Source organism: Nerophis ophidion, linkage group LG07 (assembly GCF_033978795.1).
Source record: "Nerophis ophidion isolate RoL-2023_Sa linkage group LG07, RoL_Noph_v1.0, whole genome shotgun sequence".
NCBI lineage: Eukaryota > Metazoa > Chordata > Actinopteri > Syngnathiformes > Syngnathidae > Nerophis > Nerophis ophidion.
The window spans coordinates 16770422-16789852 of record NC_084617.1 but is presented as its reverse complement, the minus strand read 5'-3'; the positions used below and the strand labels follow the sequence as shown (position 1 = coordinate 16789852).

Genomic DNA, 19431 nt, shown 5'->3' with positions numbered 1-19431 from the left:
AAAAATGTTCAGTTTAACTTCCCGTGGTAAATTTCTGGAAATTTACCGGAAACTTTCCACCCCTTTTGCAGCCCTAGTCATGATATTACTGATGCATTTATTTTTTTAAGTATACTGAAATATTTTTTCACAATCCTATGACAGTAAATAAAAAAACAGTATCAGGTTCTGTCGTTAAAATTTACAGTTGTGTTTTTTACGATGTATCAATGCAAAAAAAAAATGGGACCATTTTTTTCTTAAAGGGTAAAATTTACCGTATTGCTGTTGTTTTTTCCCCCAACAATATAATGTACAGTTTTTTGGGGGGGGGGGGATAAAATCAATGGTTGTTTCAAGGTGTTGTATTTCTGTAAATTAAAAAAAAATATACCATTTCAAAAAAAAAAAAAAGTTTATAATAAAATCTACTATACTAGTGTTTACAGTGTATTGTAAATGGGAAAATGGTACAACAGATTTTGTGGGGTAAAATGTATGGTTATTTTTTTTAGTGTATTACTGAAAATGGAAATACTGTATTTCCTTGAATTAATTTAAAACCTCGTCTCACTCCTGCGCTTACCAAAGGCATGCGGTAAAAGTAAGCATGCGCTAATTATTTTAAAACCTCTTCTCACTCCGGCACTTACCAAAGGTATGCAGTAAAAATTTGAGTGTGATGTAAGCTTGGACTTTAAATCCTACTGAATAGCTCTTTATCTTCTTCCCTTTATGCAATTTCAAATTACCGGTATTGAAATCAGCCTCCTCCCTTTTGAAAATGATGACAGGGGAAGTGTCACTCGTGACGACCAGGTGGTAATACTAAGCATGCGCTAATTATTTTGGGAAGCGAGTTTGACCCGGCGGTAATTCAAGGCAGGTGCATACTATATGCCCCGCGGCAATTCAAGGACATGCGGTATGTTAGTTTTTTTCGGTAAAATGTATGGTTGTTTTTACGGTGTATTACTGTACATAAAAAAATGGTACCACTGCTTTTTACGGTAATATCTACGGTTCTTGTGTCCACGGTGTGTTACTGTGGAAAAAACTGTACTACTGTTTTTATTGCAAAATCTGTAGTTGTTATTTTTACAAGAGTGCATTACTGTAAATAGAAAAACAGTACATCATTTTTTTACACTACAGCTATGGTGGTTCTTACAGTAGTAGTAGTAGTAGTAGTAGTACTTACTGTAAATGCAACACCTGTACCACAGTTTTAAATTGCGTAAAATCTAGGGGTTATTTTTGTGGTTTATTACTTTAAATGGAAAAACCATACCTTTTTTTTTTAATTTTTAGTATTAACCGTAAAATCTGTTGTTTTTTTTTACAATGTACAATTTCATTACTAATCTAACAAAAAATGTTTGGAATGTACGACAATATATGGTGCGTTATTAAATGAAGCTGAAAATATAAGCAAATGCATGCAGTACATGTAATTGATTTTGTCAAAATGGAAACAATGAACACATTTAGTAAGAAAAGATCAATTATTTCTTGACGCATATTTCCAGGTTTTAGTTGGCAAAATAAATAAATGTGGCAAGCCAGATCTGGCCCCCAGGCCTTGAGTTTGACACCTGTGCCCTGGGGGGGACTTTTGACAGATTTTTTAACAGATAAATGGAGACAAGTCAGCAATGCACACATTCAGCGACAGACGGGGGCATCGGTTTATTCACCTGTCACTCTAACGAGGACAATACGCTCTTATCAGCCAATCAGGAAGCTCTGTCAGGTTAACCGGGATTGGCCGGGAGCCTATTCAAATAAAGCAGGTAGTTTATGTTTAAATGTTTGTATCTTGGTAAGGTGACCAAAATAGACAAGCCAAGCCTCCGCCTCAGAAAGCACAGGTTAACCAGGTACCTTTTGGACCAGTTTAATTTAGAACACATTTTATACAAGATACAAAAGTCATGTTGGGGTCTCAGATCCATTTCTCTCTCAGTTTGGAAAACTATGACGTCTCGAGTGTGAGTGCACACAACATTAGCTATGTTACCGTAGCTGTAGAATTCAAAGATTGCACCGCCTTACACACGATTCCTCACTTTGTAGTCGTCACAATCCTGGTTACTCCTCCTTCAGTTTGGAGTTCACATAATTGGTCCTCTTGGCCAGCGCCACAGCGTCCAGGTGCAGGTTGCGCTTGAGGATGGTCGAGGCGCAGGTTAGTGCGCCAGTCAAGGCGCCGGCGAAGCCGCACACAAACACGTCCTGGCCTGAGGCGCGCAACAAGAGCATACAGTAGGTGAGGGGGGGTGTGGTCGGGTAAAGTGAACGCAGGGACGGCGAGCCCACCTGTCAGGTAGAGGTTTTTCAGCGGCGTCTGAGGCCTCAAGATGGCGCCAAGCTCCGGTCTGAAGCGCTCTAGGCCGTGGTCCGCGCCGTAGATCTCTCCCTTGGGTGCAGCGATGTAGTGCGTGTTGGTGATGGGGGTCCCGGCGTCGATGTATTCAATCTGTACAAATATACGTAAGAGTGAAAACAACCGCTTTCCTGCCCTAATACCCTACTGTGCAATACTACCCTTCGAGTGCAATACGTCCGACACTGATTGTTCTTTATTACTTCGGTACTCTTGTCTTGTTCTGTATATTGTACAGTATTTTGTATTTCTATAGTGTTTTGTATATTGTACAGGATTGCTTATTATTTTTATTGGATAGTAGTCTGTTTATTTCAATTGTTAGTTTTTTCCTTTATTACCTCGTGTTATTTATTTTACCCCATATTTGCTCCCACTACCGCACCTTAAGTTGAGTCTTTAATGTCGTTATATGCAAATATAAGGACTATAAAGTCCACTCTATTCTATTCTATTCTAACCATGGAGGAATTACTTGAACGCATCTGAATAGACACATGTTGTCGTAGACCAGTGGTTCTCAAATGGGGGTACGCGTACCCCTTGGGGTACTTAGGTATGCCAAGGGAGGGGTACGTGAGATTTTTTTTAAATATTCTAAAAATAGCAACAATTCAAAAATCCTTTATAAATATATCTATTGAATAATCAACAAAATATGTATGTATAAGTTCATAAACTGTGAAAAAAATACAACAATGCAATATTCAGTGTTGACAGATTTTTGGTGGACAAGTTCCATAAATATTGATGTTAATTATTTCTTTTTTTGTGAAGAAATTTTTGGGATTAGGTTTATTAATCCAGATGGATGTCTATTACAATCCCCAAAGAGGGCACTTTAAGTTGATGAAATCTTTATTTATAATTAAATCTTTTTTTTTTTTTTTCAACAAGTTTTCAGTTATTTTTATATCTTTTTTTCCAAATAGTTCAAGAAAGACCCCTACAAATGAGCAATATTTCGCACTGTTATACAAAACTGATGACATAGTGCTGTATTTTACTTTTGCTCTGTTTGGGGGGTACTTGAATTAAAAAAAATTTCACAGGGGGTACATCACTGAAAAAAGGTTGAGAACCACTGTCGTAGACCACTATAATGTATCACACGAGACGTCTTCCAAACTGTTTTCATGTATTCCACCTTATGCCAAGCATTTCTCAAGTTAAGGCTGTCAAACCATTACAATATTAATTGTGATTAGTCGCATTGTTTGTGGTTAACTCGTAATTAATCTTCAAAAAGTGTACCTTAGATAATTTTAAAGTTTATGATACTATCAAAATGCCCATCCATCCCTTTTCTACCGCTTTTCCCGTTCGGGGTCACAGGAGTGGAGCCTATCTTGGCTGCATTCAGGCGGAAGGCGGGGTAACTATCAAAATGGAACTGGACAATTTGTCCGCTTTAATGGGGAACGGCACTTTATTTGGATTTTTTCCTATCGCTCACAATCATTATGAAAGAAATGACGGAGGATGGATTTTTTTTAATGCTTTCTAAATATTGAATAAATGCATTTAAAAGTGCGCTTGCAATTAGCCTAGAGGGGTCGCTCTATCCTGTCTACGAAGCCCTTAAAAAAAATAGGGCACCTTCTATAAAGCAGCACTAAGTAACTTTTCAACCTTCATAAAATATTTTCATAACTTTTGGGATGACACGTGGACTTACAACTACTTGAATGACACCTCTGTCATGGCCTGAAAGGCTCTGAGTCGCTCTCACTGGCACTTAGCAACTTTGAGGAGCATGGCAGGAACCCTACCACAAAAAAAAACTACACATTTGCTGACTTGCTTTACGGCATACGTCACTTCCCCTTTCCCCATTTGTTAAAATGAAGGAAGTCGGTGCGAACACCTGCATGCCGCCAGAAAACTAAAAGAAGAATTACACCTACATACGATTACTACTGTCATGGCCGAAGCTCCAAAACAACCAAAGAAACGAAAAGTTTTGGCTGAGGAGACAAAAAAATGAAAACAGGACAGTCAGGATCAACATTGACCCGGCTTTAAGGAATTTTTGGACCGATGCTCCCTTCTCTGTGTTCCTGCTGGACTAGTAAATGACTTACGATGCTCAAATCAAAATGATAATGCTAATGTTAGCAATCGGGAGAGTTGTGTGGACGCATAAATAGCCACCAGCCACACTACTCTCTTTGAAAAAAAACTCTGACGCCATTCTTTATTTGCTTCAGACCTGCATCCGTCCCGATATATTCTTGGTAGTAGCATCATGTTTGTAGCGCAATCCAAGATTATTTTTTGATATTGTCTACTATTTATCAGCATAGCCATTAAAGATGTAATATTTGTTACAATATTACAGCAGACATCATGTCAGTATGAGCTATATGCGTTAGTCCTCATGGGAGATGTGGTCATCTACTGGAAAAAACACTACCTCTTTGGTCCACTGGCGCCGCCAAAATCCACCAAAACTGAACATTCTTAAGTGGAGCTTTACGGTTTAAATACATGATGTAAGTACATATGTAATGTACTGACAGGCAATAGTGGAGCTCCCACTGTAATCAGACTTTATGAGTTAGAATTCATTAAAGAAAATAAATTCCATTCGTCATCATTTCTTATAGAATGATTGTATGGAGGATAGGCAAAAATTCCCCAAAAAGTGCAGTTCCCCTATAAGCATATGTTAGTTTATGAAACATGTTTTTTTTTTTTTATCAAACAGCTAAACACAAAATGGATACAAACTTTTTGACACACCACAGCAAGAAGTGGACTAACTTTCAGCCGTCCCCCTTTAGATCATTATCTGACCTATTCTATTAAAAAAAATTAATATCAACCTATAATTCTCTATTTTTCTTGTAAAATATTTGTTCGAATTCACAGCAAATTAGGGTTGCTTTACATTGTAGATTTCAATTAATCAAACTTTATTTATAGAGCACTTTTTCACAAAGTGCTCTACACAAGTAAAAAAATGTTTTACTAAAATGCACGCATGTGCATAGATAGATAGATAGATAGTACTTGATTGATTTCTTCAGGAGAGTTCCATCAGTAAAATTAAAAACATAGCAATAATAAAAATACAATAACAATAACAATAACAATAGTAGACCATATTGAATAGATTGCACACGCTGTTTACCCCATGGTATTTGGATCTTAGTAAATCAGGCCCTTACTCGACCGAAAATTACGCAAACTCTGACTTAAAGGGGACTTTTACGCACACCCAACTTTTCAGGCCTATCGATACCTGCTGTTTGTGTATATGGAAGTGCTAAAAACGACAACATAGCTCAAAGGAAGAAGAAACAGTTGAAGTGGGCGTGGCCTGGAAGAAGTTTTTGGCATGCAAGTAAGACATCCCACAAAAGGGTGCATACCGAAGAGATGGCCAGAAAGCAACTTAAAGATGATCTGACCAAATAGCCACTATAACACCGATGTATGCACCAAACTGTGAAAATGCTGTACTGTTACACCCCTAAATAGAACCCAGTAACCACAACTTATGTGATGGTACACAAGCTTGTAATACTATTTTGGCGGCCAGACATTTTGGTGGACCAGCCTGTGCAGAAAACCCTCACCTTGTCTCTGGTGACTTTGGGAAAGACGCCCAGGACCACCTCCAGGGCGCTCTCGATGAAAGCCTCCTTCAGCTCCTTGTACTCGGACGCCCTGTTGGTGACTTTGTCGTCCTTCCACTCCTCAAACCACTTGTAGCTGGCGAAGCTGACCAGACTCAGAGTGGACTTGCCTGGGAAAGAGAGAAGTGAGCTGCCACGGTAAAGAAATACACGTCACCTGTGCCGTGAGAGTAAATAATCCCGCTGGTGTGCACCTGGGGACCGCTCCTCCCAGGTCGGATCTTTGGCAGACGGAGAGGCGACAAACAGGATGGGCAATTTTCTGGAAGATTCCTCTCTGCCTGCATTCGTGTAGTTTTCCACCCTGAGGGCCAAAAAGAGGCAATCGTTGTCATTTAACGCTGCTGTCAAAGCTGCTGATTGATAAAGACGTACAGTTCATCTAAATTGTTCTCGCGAAATATCCAGTAGTTGTTGGCTTTCAGGCCCAACTCCTCCTTGGTGCCGTTGAGGCCCACGAAAATGCTGAGGCCACCGTCGCCGTGCTTCATCATACTCAGCTGCGTCTGGATAGCTGCAACACACATTTGAACCGATAACTGCAACAATGAGTTGTAATCAGACCTCGGAATACATACATTTTAATAAAAATAGTGATCTTAAACCCTGGCTAGTAATGAGCGGAATAGCATCTAAGTCAGACCTGGGCAAATTATGGCCCGTTAGGATTTTCAATGCAGCATTTCGGAAATGTTCAAATATTTTTTTTTAGATCTTTAACATTGAAACTATAGCCGCCATTATAATGTGCGGTTTTTACCATAAGTCTTAAATTATAAAAAGTATTTAGATGGTTGGAATCTGCGCTTTTGAGTGATGTAGTAGTTATTACGGTAATCTACGTCACAGTGGCTCAGGCGAGGAGCGGGGCTTCTTTTTTCCTTTTCTTGTTTCCAGAGCAGCCAGGGACAGACATTGAAGCAGATTAGTACAACAAAGTTCTGCAAAGCAAAAAAGTGATTTTATATAAGATTGTTGGTGTTTTTTTACCCTTTGTAGAATTGATACACCGAAATCCGGTTCTGAACAAGAACTGTAAATTAATTTTACAACAAAGTTCTGCAAAGCAAAAAAGTGATTTTATATAAGATTGTTGGTGTTTTTTTACCCTTTGTAGAATTGATACACCGAGATCCGGTTCTGAACAAGAACTGTAAATTAATTTTACTTTTCTAAATGGTAAATGGTCTGTATTCATAGAGCACTTCTACTACACCTGGAATTAAACCCCAAACGCCTCAAATGTTTATTATTATAGTAATATGGTTGGTAAAGTTAGGGGTCTTTGTGATTTCTGATAGTTTGTGAGGGCACCAAAAGGGACAGGACGCAAGACAGATAGTGAAGTGAATTATTTTTATATAGCGCTTTTCTCTAGTGATTCAAAGCGCTTTACATTGTGAAACCCAATACCTAAGTTACGTATTCAAACCAGTGTGGGTAGCACTGGGAGCAAGTGGGTAAAGTGTCTTGCCCAAGAACACAACGGCAGTGACTAGGATGAAAGAAGCGGGGATCGAACCTGCAACCCTTAAGTTGCTGGCACGGCCACTCTACCAACCGAGCTATACCGACCGGTAGTTGATCCATCACCTCTCTATTATGTTTGTTTGATATACAGAACTGTATAGCACTTTATATTGTGTTCAAAGTGTACAAAGCTTCACTAAAATATGGACTTTTGTCAAGGCTGAAACACATTTTTAATTTTAGATTTTATCTTACGGAGACATTTGCTTCACGATACAAACTTTTACGGAGACATTTGCTTCACGATACAAACTTCTCTAATTACTAATGCTGTTCAAGAGCCAGTTAAAAAGGGAACTGAACTTTTTTATGGAAGTTTGCCTATCGTTCACAATCATTATAAAAGACATGATGGATGGATTTTTTATTTATTTGAAGTATTAAATAAACATAAATAAAAGTTGGCTTACAGCAGAGGTAATGGGAGCTCCACTATTTCGCCCATAAAATTAATAACCATCCAAAAACTGGCAACAACACTCCATTTACATTTTGGGACTTGAATATTAACAAAGTATTAGCGATAGTGTTATTATAAGCCCTAACTCAGACAAACTATTTATAGCAGCAACGTGATCACTTCCGTGTGTCTCAATTTTTACATTATGTGCTGCTTCCTCGCTTCTTGTAAGTTTATCCTCGATCATAAATCATCCATCTCACTTGGACAAAACGTCCGCAAGTTGGTACACTTTACCAGCCATTTAAGACCTGGAACCCACCCCCACCCCGTTTCTTTGTGAGGATTATGTGCTATTCTTCATCTAAATGACAATAGAAGAACATCCTAGCAGACCCTGTACAGTAAGTGATGTATTTGTTGGCTCTTTGATCACATTTATTTAATATTAAGAATGCAAAAAATATATATAACATCCATCATAATGTATTTTTATGATTGTGATCAATAAGCAAAATTCCAAAAAAAGTGCAGTCTCCCTTTAAGTTCGTAAATCGAGGTTCGACCGTATTACTGTTGTTTTAGTGCAGGAACTGTTCTGTTGAATGTTTTTGCATCAGGCACCTTACTGGGCAGCTAATGGATCCTCTGGAAGTCATTGAGATGCATGTACTTAACATTTTGCTTTGTTATGCTACAGCTACTAAAAATGCAGTTAAAAATACATGAAAACACAAAGAAGACATTTCATTGGTTCATCCAGTATCAAATTGAAAACCACCATATCCAAAATACCAGACATTAAAAAATTATTTAAGGCCTTTTGCGAATTAAAAAGGGTGAAAGTTGTGTTTAAGATTTTTTTATTCAATATTGCCTGAACTCTTCTTACCCGGTGTGGCCTGCAGCTCTTTGGGCAGCAGCTTCTGGTACGTGTTAAAGATGCCAGCATTGGAGATGACCATGGGGGCGTGGATATGTATTTCCTCCTGGTTCTTCATGACACTCACACCTGCAGACGCAGCAAAAAATAATCTTTACAATGACAACACTGATTAAAGACGTACTAAAAATGTGATTGAGTCACAACAAAGTGCATTCACCACAAGCTTCCTTGGAGTCATTGAACAGGATGCGGTTGACAGGCGCACGGACCAGAACGGCGCCCCCTGCCTTCTCGATGACGGGGATGATGTGGTAGGCAATCTCACTGGCTCCCCCTTTCGGGTACCATGCTCCGTTCAGGTAGTGGTTGACCAGCAAACTGTGCATGCTGAAACTGGATTCTTTGGGGATGTTTCCTGCAAGGTTGTCAGCGTGAGTTTTAGTCAAACGCAAAAGTGACATTTTTGTGCTGTGCTAACTGCAATGTCGCGTAGAGACGGCTTCCTAAAAATTATCTCCCTCCCTTATTTGCTTCACCTTTGAGAGAAGAGGCGCTTAAACATTTAAAGCAGTGGTTCTTAAATGGGGGTACGCGTACCCCTGGGGGTACTTGAAGGTATGCCAAGGGGTACGTAAGATTTTTTTTTTTATATTCTAAAAATAGCAACAATTCAAAAATCCTTAATAAATATATTTATTGAATAATACTTCAACAAAATATGAATGTAAGTTCATAAACTGTGAAAAGAAATGCAACAATGCAATATTCATTTTTGTGGACATGTTCCATAAATATTGATGTTAAAGATTTATTTTTTTGTGAAGAAATGTTTAGAATTAAGTTCAGGAATCCAGATGGATCTCTATTACAATCCCCAAGGAGGGCACTTTAAGTTGATGATTACTTCTATGTGTAGAAATCTTTATTTATAATTGAATCACTTGTTTATTTTTCAGCAAGTTTTTAGTTATTTTTATATATTTTTTTCCCAAATAGTTCAAGAAAGACCACTAAAAATGAGCAATATTTTGCACTGTTATACAATTTAATAAATCAGAAACTGATGACATAGTGCTGTATTTTATTTCTTTATCTCTTTTTTTTCAACCTAAAATGCTTTGCTCTGATTAGGGGGTACTTGAATTAAAAAAATGTTCACAGGGGGTACATCACTGAAAAAGGTTGAGAACCACTGATTTAAAGTGTCAGGCTTCACTACCCATCTTAAAATGCAATACAGGCTAACCTAGAAAGAGCAGCTGGTAAAACGTGAGTGTAATTTTAGCACTTTAACACATGTAGTTATGCTATATAACGCTTTTGTCCTCCCGTCCCACCCCTCAATAATGTTGTATGTGATAAATGGCGTCTATTATGTTGGACAATTTCAGAGTGACAGTGTAAGGTTGAACATACGGATGGGCGATTAAACTTTATCACCATATATCACGATAGACTAGGGCTGGGCGATGCCGCAATATAGCGAATATACTCAATATATTGCGGTTTGTCTCCATGCAATATAGAAAATGACTATATCGTGATATTCGAGAATACGTTCTTACGCAGTTGCTTTTAGCTGTGGGCAATACACTACAGGTTATTCTCACTCTTTTTTCTCTTTCTCACAAAAGACATGAAACAAGCGCACCTTCTCACACACGTCACATAATGTCACGCGTGCAACGTCATACGCCCTCGCGGCGCAGATAGGTAGCGGCATGGTAACGTTAGCTGTGATGCTAGCAGACAGGTGCAAGTGGTAATACGAGAGAAAGAAGGTGCGAATCTGGTAACAAATGAAGGAAGAATTATTCCCAAGAAAAACAGTATGGGGGTCCATCGTCCGGCGGTGGTTTGACTTCAAGCGGGAAGAAGTTTTTCAAGTATGCCACAAAAGTGTTGCTACAAAAATTAGCACCACTGCAAATTTATAGCATCATTTGAAAAGTCACCCGTTAGAGAATGAAGAGTGCTTGAAACTCCGCATGTCAACATCTTCGTTCGGTACCACACCCACAAAATGCCCAAACAACCATTTCCCGATCAACACTGTATGAAAAAAATAGTCAACAACAAAAGGCATAACCTACCACATAGCGAAGGACATTCAATATTTGATTTCCTATCATGCAGCTAATTTTTATTTGACAGTTATTGAAATATCTTGTGTGACATTATGCACAAAAGTGCACTTTATTTGTTTTAAACTATTGTAGTGGCATTCTGTACAAAAAGTGCACTTTAATTTAGTGTTGTTTTGATAAGTCATCTTAGTGACATCATGCACAAAATCGCACTCATAGCTTGTTATAAAATGTCTGTGACAATCTTGCACTTTCTGTTTTGGAAATGACATGAATGTTTGTGCCACTGCTTAATAACTGGGGAATAAATACAGTTTTGGTAAATTGACTTGTGATTTCCCTCTCTGCAAGAAAGTTTAAATGAGCATACATTAATGCAGTATGAACAAGAATGTTTTAATGTAGACACATAGAATCATCATACTGCTGTGATTATATGCATCAAGTGTTTTTTCAAGGCTAAGGCAAAACATCGAGATATACATTGTGTATCCTGACGTGGCCTAAAAATATTGAGATATTAATAAAAGGCCCTATCGCCCAGCCCTACAATGGACACATCACTGATTCAATAAAAAATGCTCAATATTCTTTTTTCTTCTTTGTTGGAAAAAAACGGAAGTTACGAAGCAAGGCTGGTTGCATGAACAAAGGCACTCGCTCTCTGGTAACAGTATCAACTATCAAGTTTGGTTGCGCCATTGTATTGTCTCAGTTGATTTTTTGCATGGAGTGAGAAGAAAAAGTAAAAATTAAGAAATTGTGGTACGTATTCAAGCGCAAAATTTTATTGTATTTTATTGTTATTTGTTTCTTTAATTTAACTTAGAGATTTAAAATTTACATTTCAATTGTGAAGTGAAGTGAATTATATTTATATAGCGCTTTTTCTCTAGTGACTCAAAGCGCTTTACACAGTGAAAACCAATATCTAATTTTCACATTTAAATCAGTGTGGGTGGCACTGGGAGAAGGTGGGTAAAGTGTCTTGCCCAAGGACATAACGGCAGTGACTAGGATGGCGGAAGCGGGGATCGAACCTGCAACCCTCAAGTTGCTGGCACGGCCGCTCTACCAACCGAGCTATACCGTCCCAATGTCAAAACATACGAGAAATACAAGTTTATAGTCTTTGAAAGGGTTTACATGCATTATTTTTATGTAATGTCATTACAAAAAATTATATTTTTTGATCAGCAGTAATTTGTAGGTCAATGTATTGTCAATCAAAAAATGTAATCGGCCCAGGCCTACACCAAAAGATTAATGCTCTTGGTCTGCCAGAGAATAATAAGACTGAGCAAGAGGAATTAGTGTTGCCAATTTAGCTACTTTGATGCTATATTTAGAGAGTATTTCGACTCCTCTAGATTCTCTTTCAAAAAAGGAACTAGCGATAAATTGAGCAACTTTTTCTGGTGTTCTGTATAGAGTCTCGTACTGTATGTAAGCAAGTATTGCTCTTCTCAATGAGCAGCGGGTGATCCGTACAAATATTTTGACATAGCGATTACACATGCAGCTACATCCCTACAGTCCACATGCCAGTAAACGCCAACATGGCGGCCTACCGTAGGTGCCGAAGCAGTAGGAGAAGACGGCCCTGAGGTCCTTGTTCTCCGTCAGTTCGCTAACAATTTCGGTCAGGCTGTGTGGCGCCATTTTGTAGAAGGGTGAGAGACTTTTGAGCAAGCCGCTGTAGACCACGAGCTTAGCTAAGGGGGCGGGGAAAATCTTCAGCAGAACCATGTGCCAAACGCTGCGTGCTGTGGTCTACGAACAAAGACAGACATTTAGTGTGGCGACTTTACGGTTCGCGAGACACGCCGTGCGTCCTTCCTACCTTGACCAGCTTCATGTACTGGTCAATGGCCTTCTCCTCCCCGGGGAAACATTTCTTCAGCTCCTCGGGGAAGCGGGTTCTGCCACTGTAGATGGGATAGCAGCGGCGGTTTTCAGGCGGTCCTATCACCACGTGGTCAAAAGGGTTCTCCAGCGGTTCCCATTGCAGCTGCCCCTCTGTGATCTGGTCCAGGATGCAGCGGTACGGCTTGTGGCTCTGCATTTCACCGATGTAGTGAATTCCTACAAAATGGGGGCAATTACTGATTGACACTTTAAAGAAAATAAGACTCAATAGGTTCAATATTTTTTGCATTTAATAGGAAAAGCTTTCACGTTTTTGGACTTTGCTGCTTTGAAGGAAGACACAGTTATTGACCATATTTGGAAAGAAACGCTTCTTATGGAGGTTAATTTGTGTCTTTATCACAAACACTGTTTTTGGACACTGAATTTGTAAAAAGACAGTTAAAGACAATTTCATTGAATAAAGATTTGTAAGCAAAATTTCTATTAAAAAATTCAGTCTATTGGAATAGTGTTTTAAAATTCAGTGTAAAATAAATGTTAAAAAAAAGGGTTAAAATTATATGCAGAAAATTCTGTGCGAAAATAATTTAGTGTAAAAAAAATTCAATTAATAAAAATTCAGTGTGAAAAAATTCAGTGCAGACAAATTTTGTGCAAAAATATTCAGTTCATACAGAAATCAGTGAATAAAATTTTAGTGCAGAAAAATTCAGTGTATAAAAATTCAATGCATAAAAATCAGTGTATACAAAAATCAGTGTATAAAAATTCAGTGCATATAAATTCAGTGTAAAAATGTGTAAAAAAATTCCAATTAATAAAATTTAGTGTAAAAAGGTTACATTGTTTTATCTCAACTGTAAAGAGACAAAAAAGTGATAGCGGTGTAACAAGATCAATTAATATTTTCATTATTTCCTTATTCCCTTTTTGTTACGTACAACATGTATAATCAATCAATCAATCATGACTGACTGACTGACTGATTGATTGATTGACAATGTATAATAAAGGAAATAGTGCAAAATAACTGAATAAAAGCAAAAACTATTGGCTCTAAAGTCCTGTGTTTGTAAACAGAAACAAAACACATTTTGTGATGATCGAAAAATACCGAGCTAATCATTGTAGGATCGACCATATACTAATGCTATACTTGGTATCGTTACTGTCGATACTTGTATCAATCCGCCCACCTTTGTTTACATTCAAGAGCTCCAGTTAGCGTTTAGCTTTTTTCTATCTTCCTATGGTCTGCAGTGTGGCATGTTCAGCTAGTCCTTGCGCTCGAGTCCACCAGATTCAATTGATTAAACTATACACACTGTTAGCTCAATTCTGCCTCTGGTGGGCAAAGATGTTCAATTTAAGCCTGATATGTAGAAACAAATGTTTTCCATACCGACATCAAACTCAAAGCCCTGCTCTGTGAATGTGTGGCAGCATCCACCGGCCCGATCGTGCTGCTCCAGGACCAGAACTTTCTTGCCCACTTTGGCCAGCAGTGCAGCGAGCGCCAGCCCGCCGATGCCGCTGCCAACCACGATGGCGTCCAAGTCCTCCGGTACTCTACTGGCCAGGAACCCTAAAGACCAAGAACCTTGGGTCAATACCCCAGCACGAGGACGGAGAGTAATACTTTAAAGAAACATGCATTTTCAAAAGACAACGTTCAAAACGGGATGACCGTTTTGTCACAAAGACGCCAAATATTGTCCGCTCTTAAACTTTCTCTGGATAATCTGTTTAAAGGCCTACTGAAACCCACTACTACCCACCACACAGTCTGATAGTTTATATATCAATGATGAAATATTAACATTGCAACACATGCCAATACAGCCGTTTTAGTTTACTAGATTGCAATTTTAAATTTCCCTGGAGTTTCGTCTTGAAAACGTCGTGTAATGATGACGTGTACGGAAGACGTCACGGGTTTTTAGTTAGTATGAGCGCTACGCACACACACAGCTAAATGTCGTCTGCTTTAACAGCATAATTACACAGTATTTGGGAGAACTGTGTTGCTGAATCTTTTGCAATTTTTTCAATAAATATTGGAGAAGTCAAAGAGGCAAGATGGAGTTGGGAAGCTTTATCCTTTAGCCACACAAACACACGGTCATTCCTTGTTTAAAATTCACGGAGTTGAAACTTTCCTATGGATCACAGCAGACATCGATCCCGACCACTTGTCAACCAGCAGGTTTCGGTGAGAAAATTGTGGTTAAAAAGTCGCCACTTACCGGATATCAGCTGAGCTTGCGCCTCCCGTACAGCTGCCGTCGACTTCCCCGAGACACTGCGCGTCAACACCCGGCCGCGGACGTACACTTCCGACTATCAGGTACTATTAAACTCACTAAAACACTAGCAACACAATAGAAAGATAAGGGATTTCCCAGAATTATCCTAGTAAATGTCTCTAAAAACCAATGAATCCGTCTCAATGCAACGCGATTGCAATCGTGTTTTTTTTTTTTTTTCCTAGTCCGTCGCTATCAATATCCTCAAACACAAATCTTTCATCCTCACTCAAATTAATGGGGAAATTGTCGTTTTCTCGGTCCGAATAGCACTTTTTGTTGGAGGCTCCCATTAAAAACAATATGAATATGTGAGGAGCCCCCACACGTGTGACGTCATCGTCTGCGACTTCCGGTAGAGCAGGGCTTTTCTCTAGTTGCGAACTTTATCGTGGATGTTCTCTACTTAATCCTTTCAGCAAAAATATGGCAATATCGCGAAATGATCAAGTATGACACATAGAATGGACCTGCTATCCCCGTTTAAATAATAAAATCTCATTTCAGTAGGCCTTTAATATCCTTGTTTGTGCTTTCCAACTATTGTTCCTGTGTGGTGCCTTCTCTGCATTTGGGCACATGTACAACAAGAAATAATAAACATGGACGACCAACAGGAAGAAGCCCTGTTTTAAATGTTTTAACTCTCCAACTGTGCATCCTTTTTGGAGTGAATCAGTTAGGCCTAGGACCCCAGGGTTTCCCGCAGCGCTTTGTTGTTAAGGCGGCTAGCTGACTTTTGTAGCTGTATGTAGAAATGGTACCACTGAAGTAGCAGCATGTTACATCACCTCTTTGCTCTTTAACGTCTCTTGTGCCTTATTGGTTCCCTCTTGCTTTCATACGTTTTTGCCTTGTTCTTTGCTTTAGACATTAGTTACAGCTGTATAGCCAGTTGAAATTCACACTTAGACCGAACTCCGTGTAATACGCATGCGCAAGACCGAAGGCATACTCATCTTGTCTAAACACCTGGTTTAAAAAAAAAAGTTCGTCCAAGTTCTATCAAATAATAAGTAAGCTGTTTTAGAGAGTGTGAAAAGTGTTAAGTAGAGAGTAATTCTGAATCATTATCAGTGTTGGAAAAACATACGTCGTTTATGTAGAGCAAAGGTTGAACATAAAATATCACGACCAAACATTTCACCTTGTTTCAGCACTTTGTTCTTCTCTTTGCGGTTGAGCACCATGGGTTTGAGTGCTTGGCGGCTGTCCACCTCAAAAGGGTTGAGTCCAGGACTAGTGAAGACATATTTAAGAACCAAAGCTAGCAAAGCCACACAAATAAACGCCACAGTGATCCACATTGTTCCAGACTGTCGCTGTGACCGCGCCTGACAGCGGTGCTCAGTTCCTTTAGGAGTGGCCTGAGACCCCGCCCACTTACCCCCTTTTGGCCAATCAGAGTACGTTATTAGTGGACGTCAGGGAAAAAAATTCCACCAATCCACGCACATCTTGCTGCGGTACCGGAGACGCTTCATGTAACGCCCGCCAAAGAACGGCTCCCTGTCGGTGGTGGCGACAATGGAAGTGAAGGTGGAGATAAAATACGTAATAAAAAAACCCCAAAAGGATCCTTAAACCTATAAACATCTTATATATGCTTACATCAACCACGTCTACTCTAGTGCAAGAGTTCCGGGTTCGAGACTAGCAGAAGTGGTGGATAACCAATCAAGCGTTAGGACACGCCCACTGACTTTGACAGCAGAGTTGAACGGATAAGGTAAACTCATGAAGTTGCCAAAACACAGATTCATTAAATATTTCAATAAATGATTAAACCGTGAAATATTTAAACTATAAATACTTAATCAAATCAATTACATTACATAACATTAATTTAATCGTAGAATGCGATGTTGAAATAATTATAGTTTTATAATAAATTAATTACATAATTATCTAAATCCAATGTTAATGAAACACATGTAGCATTTTATATTGTGATCCATTATCCATACTGTTGATCTCAGTAATTCACTATTTTAAAATTCATTTAGTAATATAAAGCTATAGATAAGGATACCGTATTTACTTGAATTGCCACCGGGGCGCTAATTTAAAACCTCTTCTCACTCCGGCACTTACCAAAGGTATGCAGTAAAAATTTGAGTGTGATGTAAGCTTGGACCTTAAATCCTACTAAATAGCTCTTAATCTTCTTCCCTTTATGCGATTTCAAATTACCGGTATTGAAATCAGCCTGATCCATTTTGAAAATGACGACAGGGGAAGTGTCACTCGTGACGTCACGAGTTTGACCAGGCGGTGATACTAAGCATGCGCTAATTATTTTGCGAAGCAAGTTTGACCCGGCAGTAATTCAAGGCAGGCGCATACTATATGCCCTGCGGAAATTCAAGGAAATACGGTAAATGTACCCAGACTTTCCTCTCCCCAGTCACTTCGTTTAGCTCTTCCCGGGGGATCCCGAGGCGTTCCCAGGCCAGCCGGGAGACATAGTCTTCCGAACGTGTCCTGGGTCTTCCCCGTGGCCTCCTACCTGTTGGACGTGCCCTAAACACCTCCCTAGGGAAGCGTTCGGGTGGCATCCTGACCAGATGCCCGAACCACCTCATCTGGCTCCTCTCGATGTGGAGAAGCAGCGGCTTTACTTTGAGTTCCTCCCGGATGGCAGAGCTTCTCGCCCTATCTCTAAGGAAGAGCCCTGCCACCCGGCGGAGGAAACTCATTTCGGCCGCTTGTCTTGTCCTTTCGTTCATAACCCAAAGCTCATGACCATAGGTGAGGATGGGAACGTAGATCGACCGGTAAATTGAGATCTTTGCCTTCCGGCTCAGCTCCTTCTTCACCAAAACGGATCGATACAGCGTCCGCATTACTGAAGACGCCGCACCGATCCGCCTGTCAATCTCACGATCCACTCTTCCCCCACTCGTGAACAAGACTCCTAGGTACTTGAACTCCTCCACTTGGGGCAGAGTCTCCTCCCCAACCCGGAGATGGCACTCCACCCTTTTCCGGGCGAGGACCATGGACTCGGACTTGGAGGTGCTGATTCTCATCCCAGTCGCTTCACACTCGGCTGCGAACCGATCCAGTGAGAGCTGAAGATCCTGGCCAGATGAAGCCATCAGGACCACATCATCTGCAAAAAGCAGAGACCTAATCCTGCAGCTACCAAACCGTATCCCCTCAACGACTTGACTGCGCCTAGAAATTATGTCCATAAAAGTAATGAACAGAATCGGTGACAAAGGACAGTCCAACCATCACTGGAAACGTGTCCGACTTACTTTCGGCAATGCGGACCAAGCTCTGACACTGATCATACAGGGAGCGGACCGCCACAATAAGACAGTCCGATACCCCATACTCTCTGAGCACTCCCCACAGGACTTACCGAGGGACACGGTCAAATGCCTTCTCCAAGTCCACAAAGCACATGTAGACTGGTTGGGCAAACTCCCATGCACCCTCAAGGACCCTGCCAGGAGTATAGAGCTGGTCCACAGTTCCACGACAAGGACAAAAAACAAATTTTTTCTCCTGAATCCGAGGTTCGGCTATCTGCCGTAGCCTCCTCTCCAGTACACCTGAATAAACCTTACCGGGAAGGCTGAGGAGTGTGATCCCACGACAGTTGGAACACACCCTCTGGTTCCCCTTCTTAAAGAGAGGAACCACCACCCCGGTCTGCCAATCCAGAGGTACCGCCCCCGATGTCCACACGATTGTATCATTTTACTATTTTAACTGATAGGCTCCAGCAACCCCGCAAACCCAAGAGGGACAAGCAGTAGGAAATGGATGGATGGATACAATTTATTACTAATAACGTATTCTTCTAATTATATTACTTTTTTTTCTAACAAATGTTTGTGTAAAGGAAAAAGAAAGACATCCTTTATTTAACACAGCACAGGCTTCCATCCATCCATTTTCTACTGCTTGTTCCCTTTTGGGGTAGCGGGGGGCGCTGGCGCCTATCTCAGCTACAATCGGGCGGAAGGCGGGGTACACCCTGGACAAGTCGCCACCTCATCGCAGGGCCAACACAGATAGACAGACAACATTCACACTCACATTCACACACTAGGGCCAATTTAGTGAGCTTTTTCTTTGCTATTTTACAATTTATTTTTTCCAACACTTTTTTTTAACACCGGAAGTGAACAAAATGTAGATAACATGCACGCAAACCCAATCAGCGTTGGTGTTAACAAGTACATTACATGATGAGAATGAATCACGTACAATACACAGAGAGCTTCATGGAATTGGTTTCCATGGCCGACCAACTGCATCTAAGCCATACTTCACCGAGTTCAATGCAGGGCGTCGGATGCAGTGGTGTAAAACACGTCGCCACTG

At 40.1% G+C, this 19431-nt stretch overlaps 1 protein-coding gene across 1 annotated transcript; it reads right to left on the bottom strand.

Annotated features, from left to right (window-relative positions):
* Positions 1-1860: 1860 nt before the first annotated feature.
* On the bottom strand, positions 1861-16461 carry retsat.2 (retinol saturase, tandem duplicate 2). The gene is made up of 11 exons (XM_061905472.1): positions 16238-16461; positions 14187-14369; positions 12756-12997; positions 12484-12685; positions 9043-9240; positions 8832-8951; positions 6385-6523; positions 6204-6313; positions 5950-6119; positions 2299-2458; positions 1861-2219 (listed from the first exon to the last, which is right to left on the bottom strand). Exons 1-11 carry the CDS (start codon positions 16395-16397, stop codon positions 2071-2073), a joined length of 1833 nt encoding a protein of 610 aa, XP_061761456.1. The 5' UTR covers positions 16398-16461; the 3' UTR covers positions 1861-2070.
* Positions 16462-19431: the final 2970 nt, after the last annotated feature.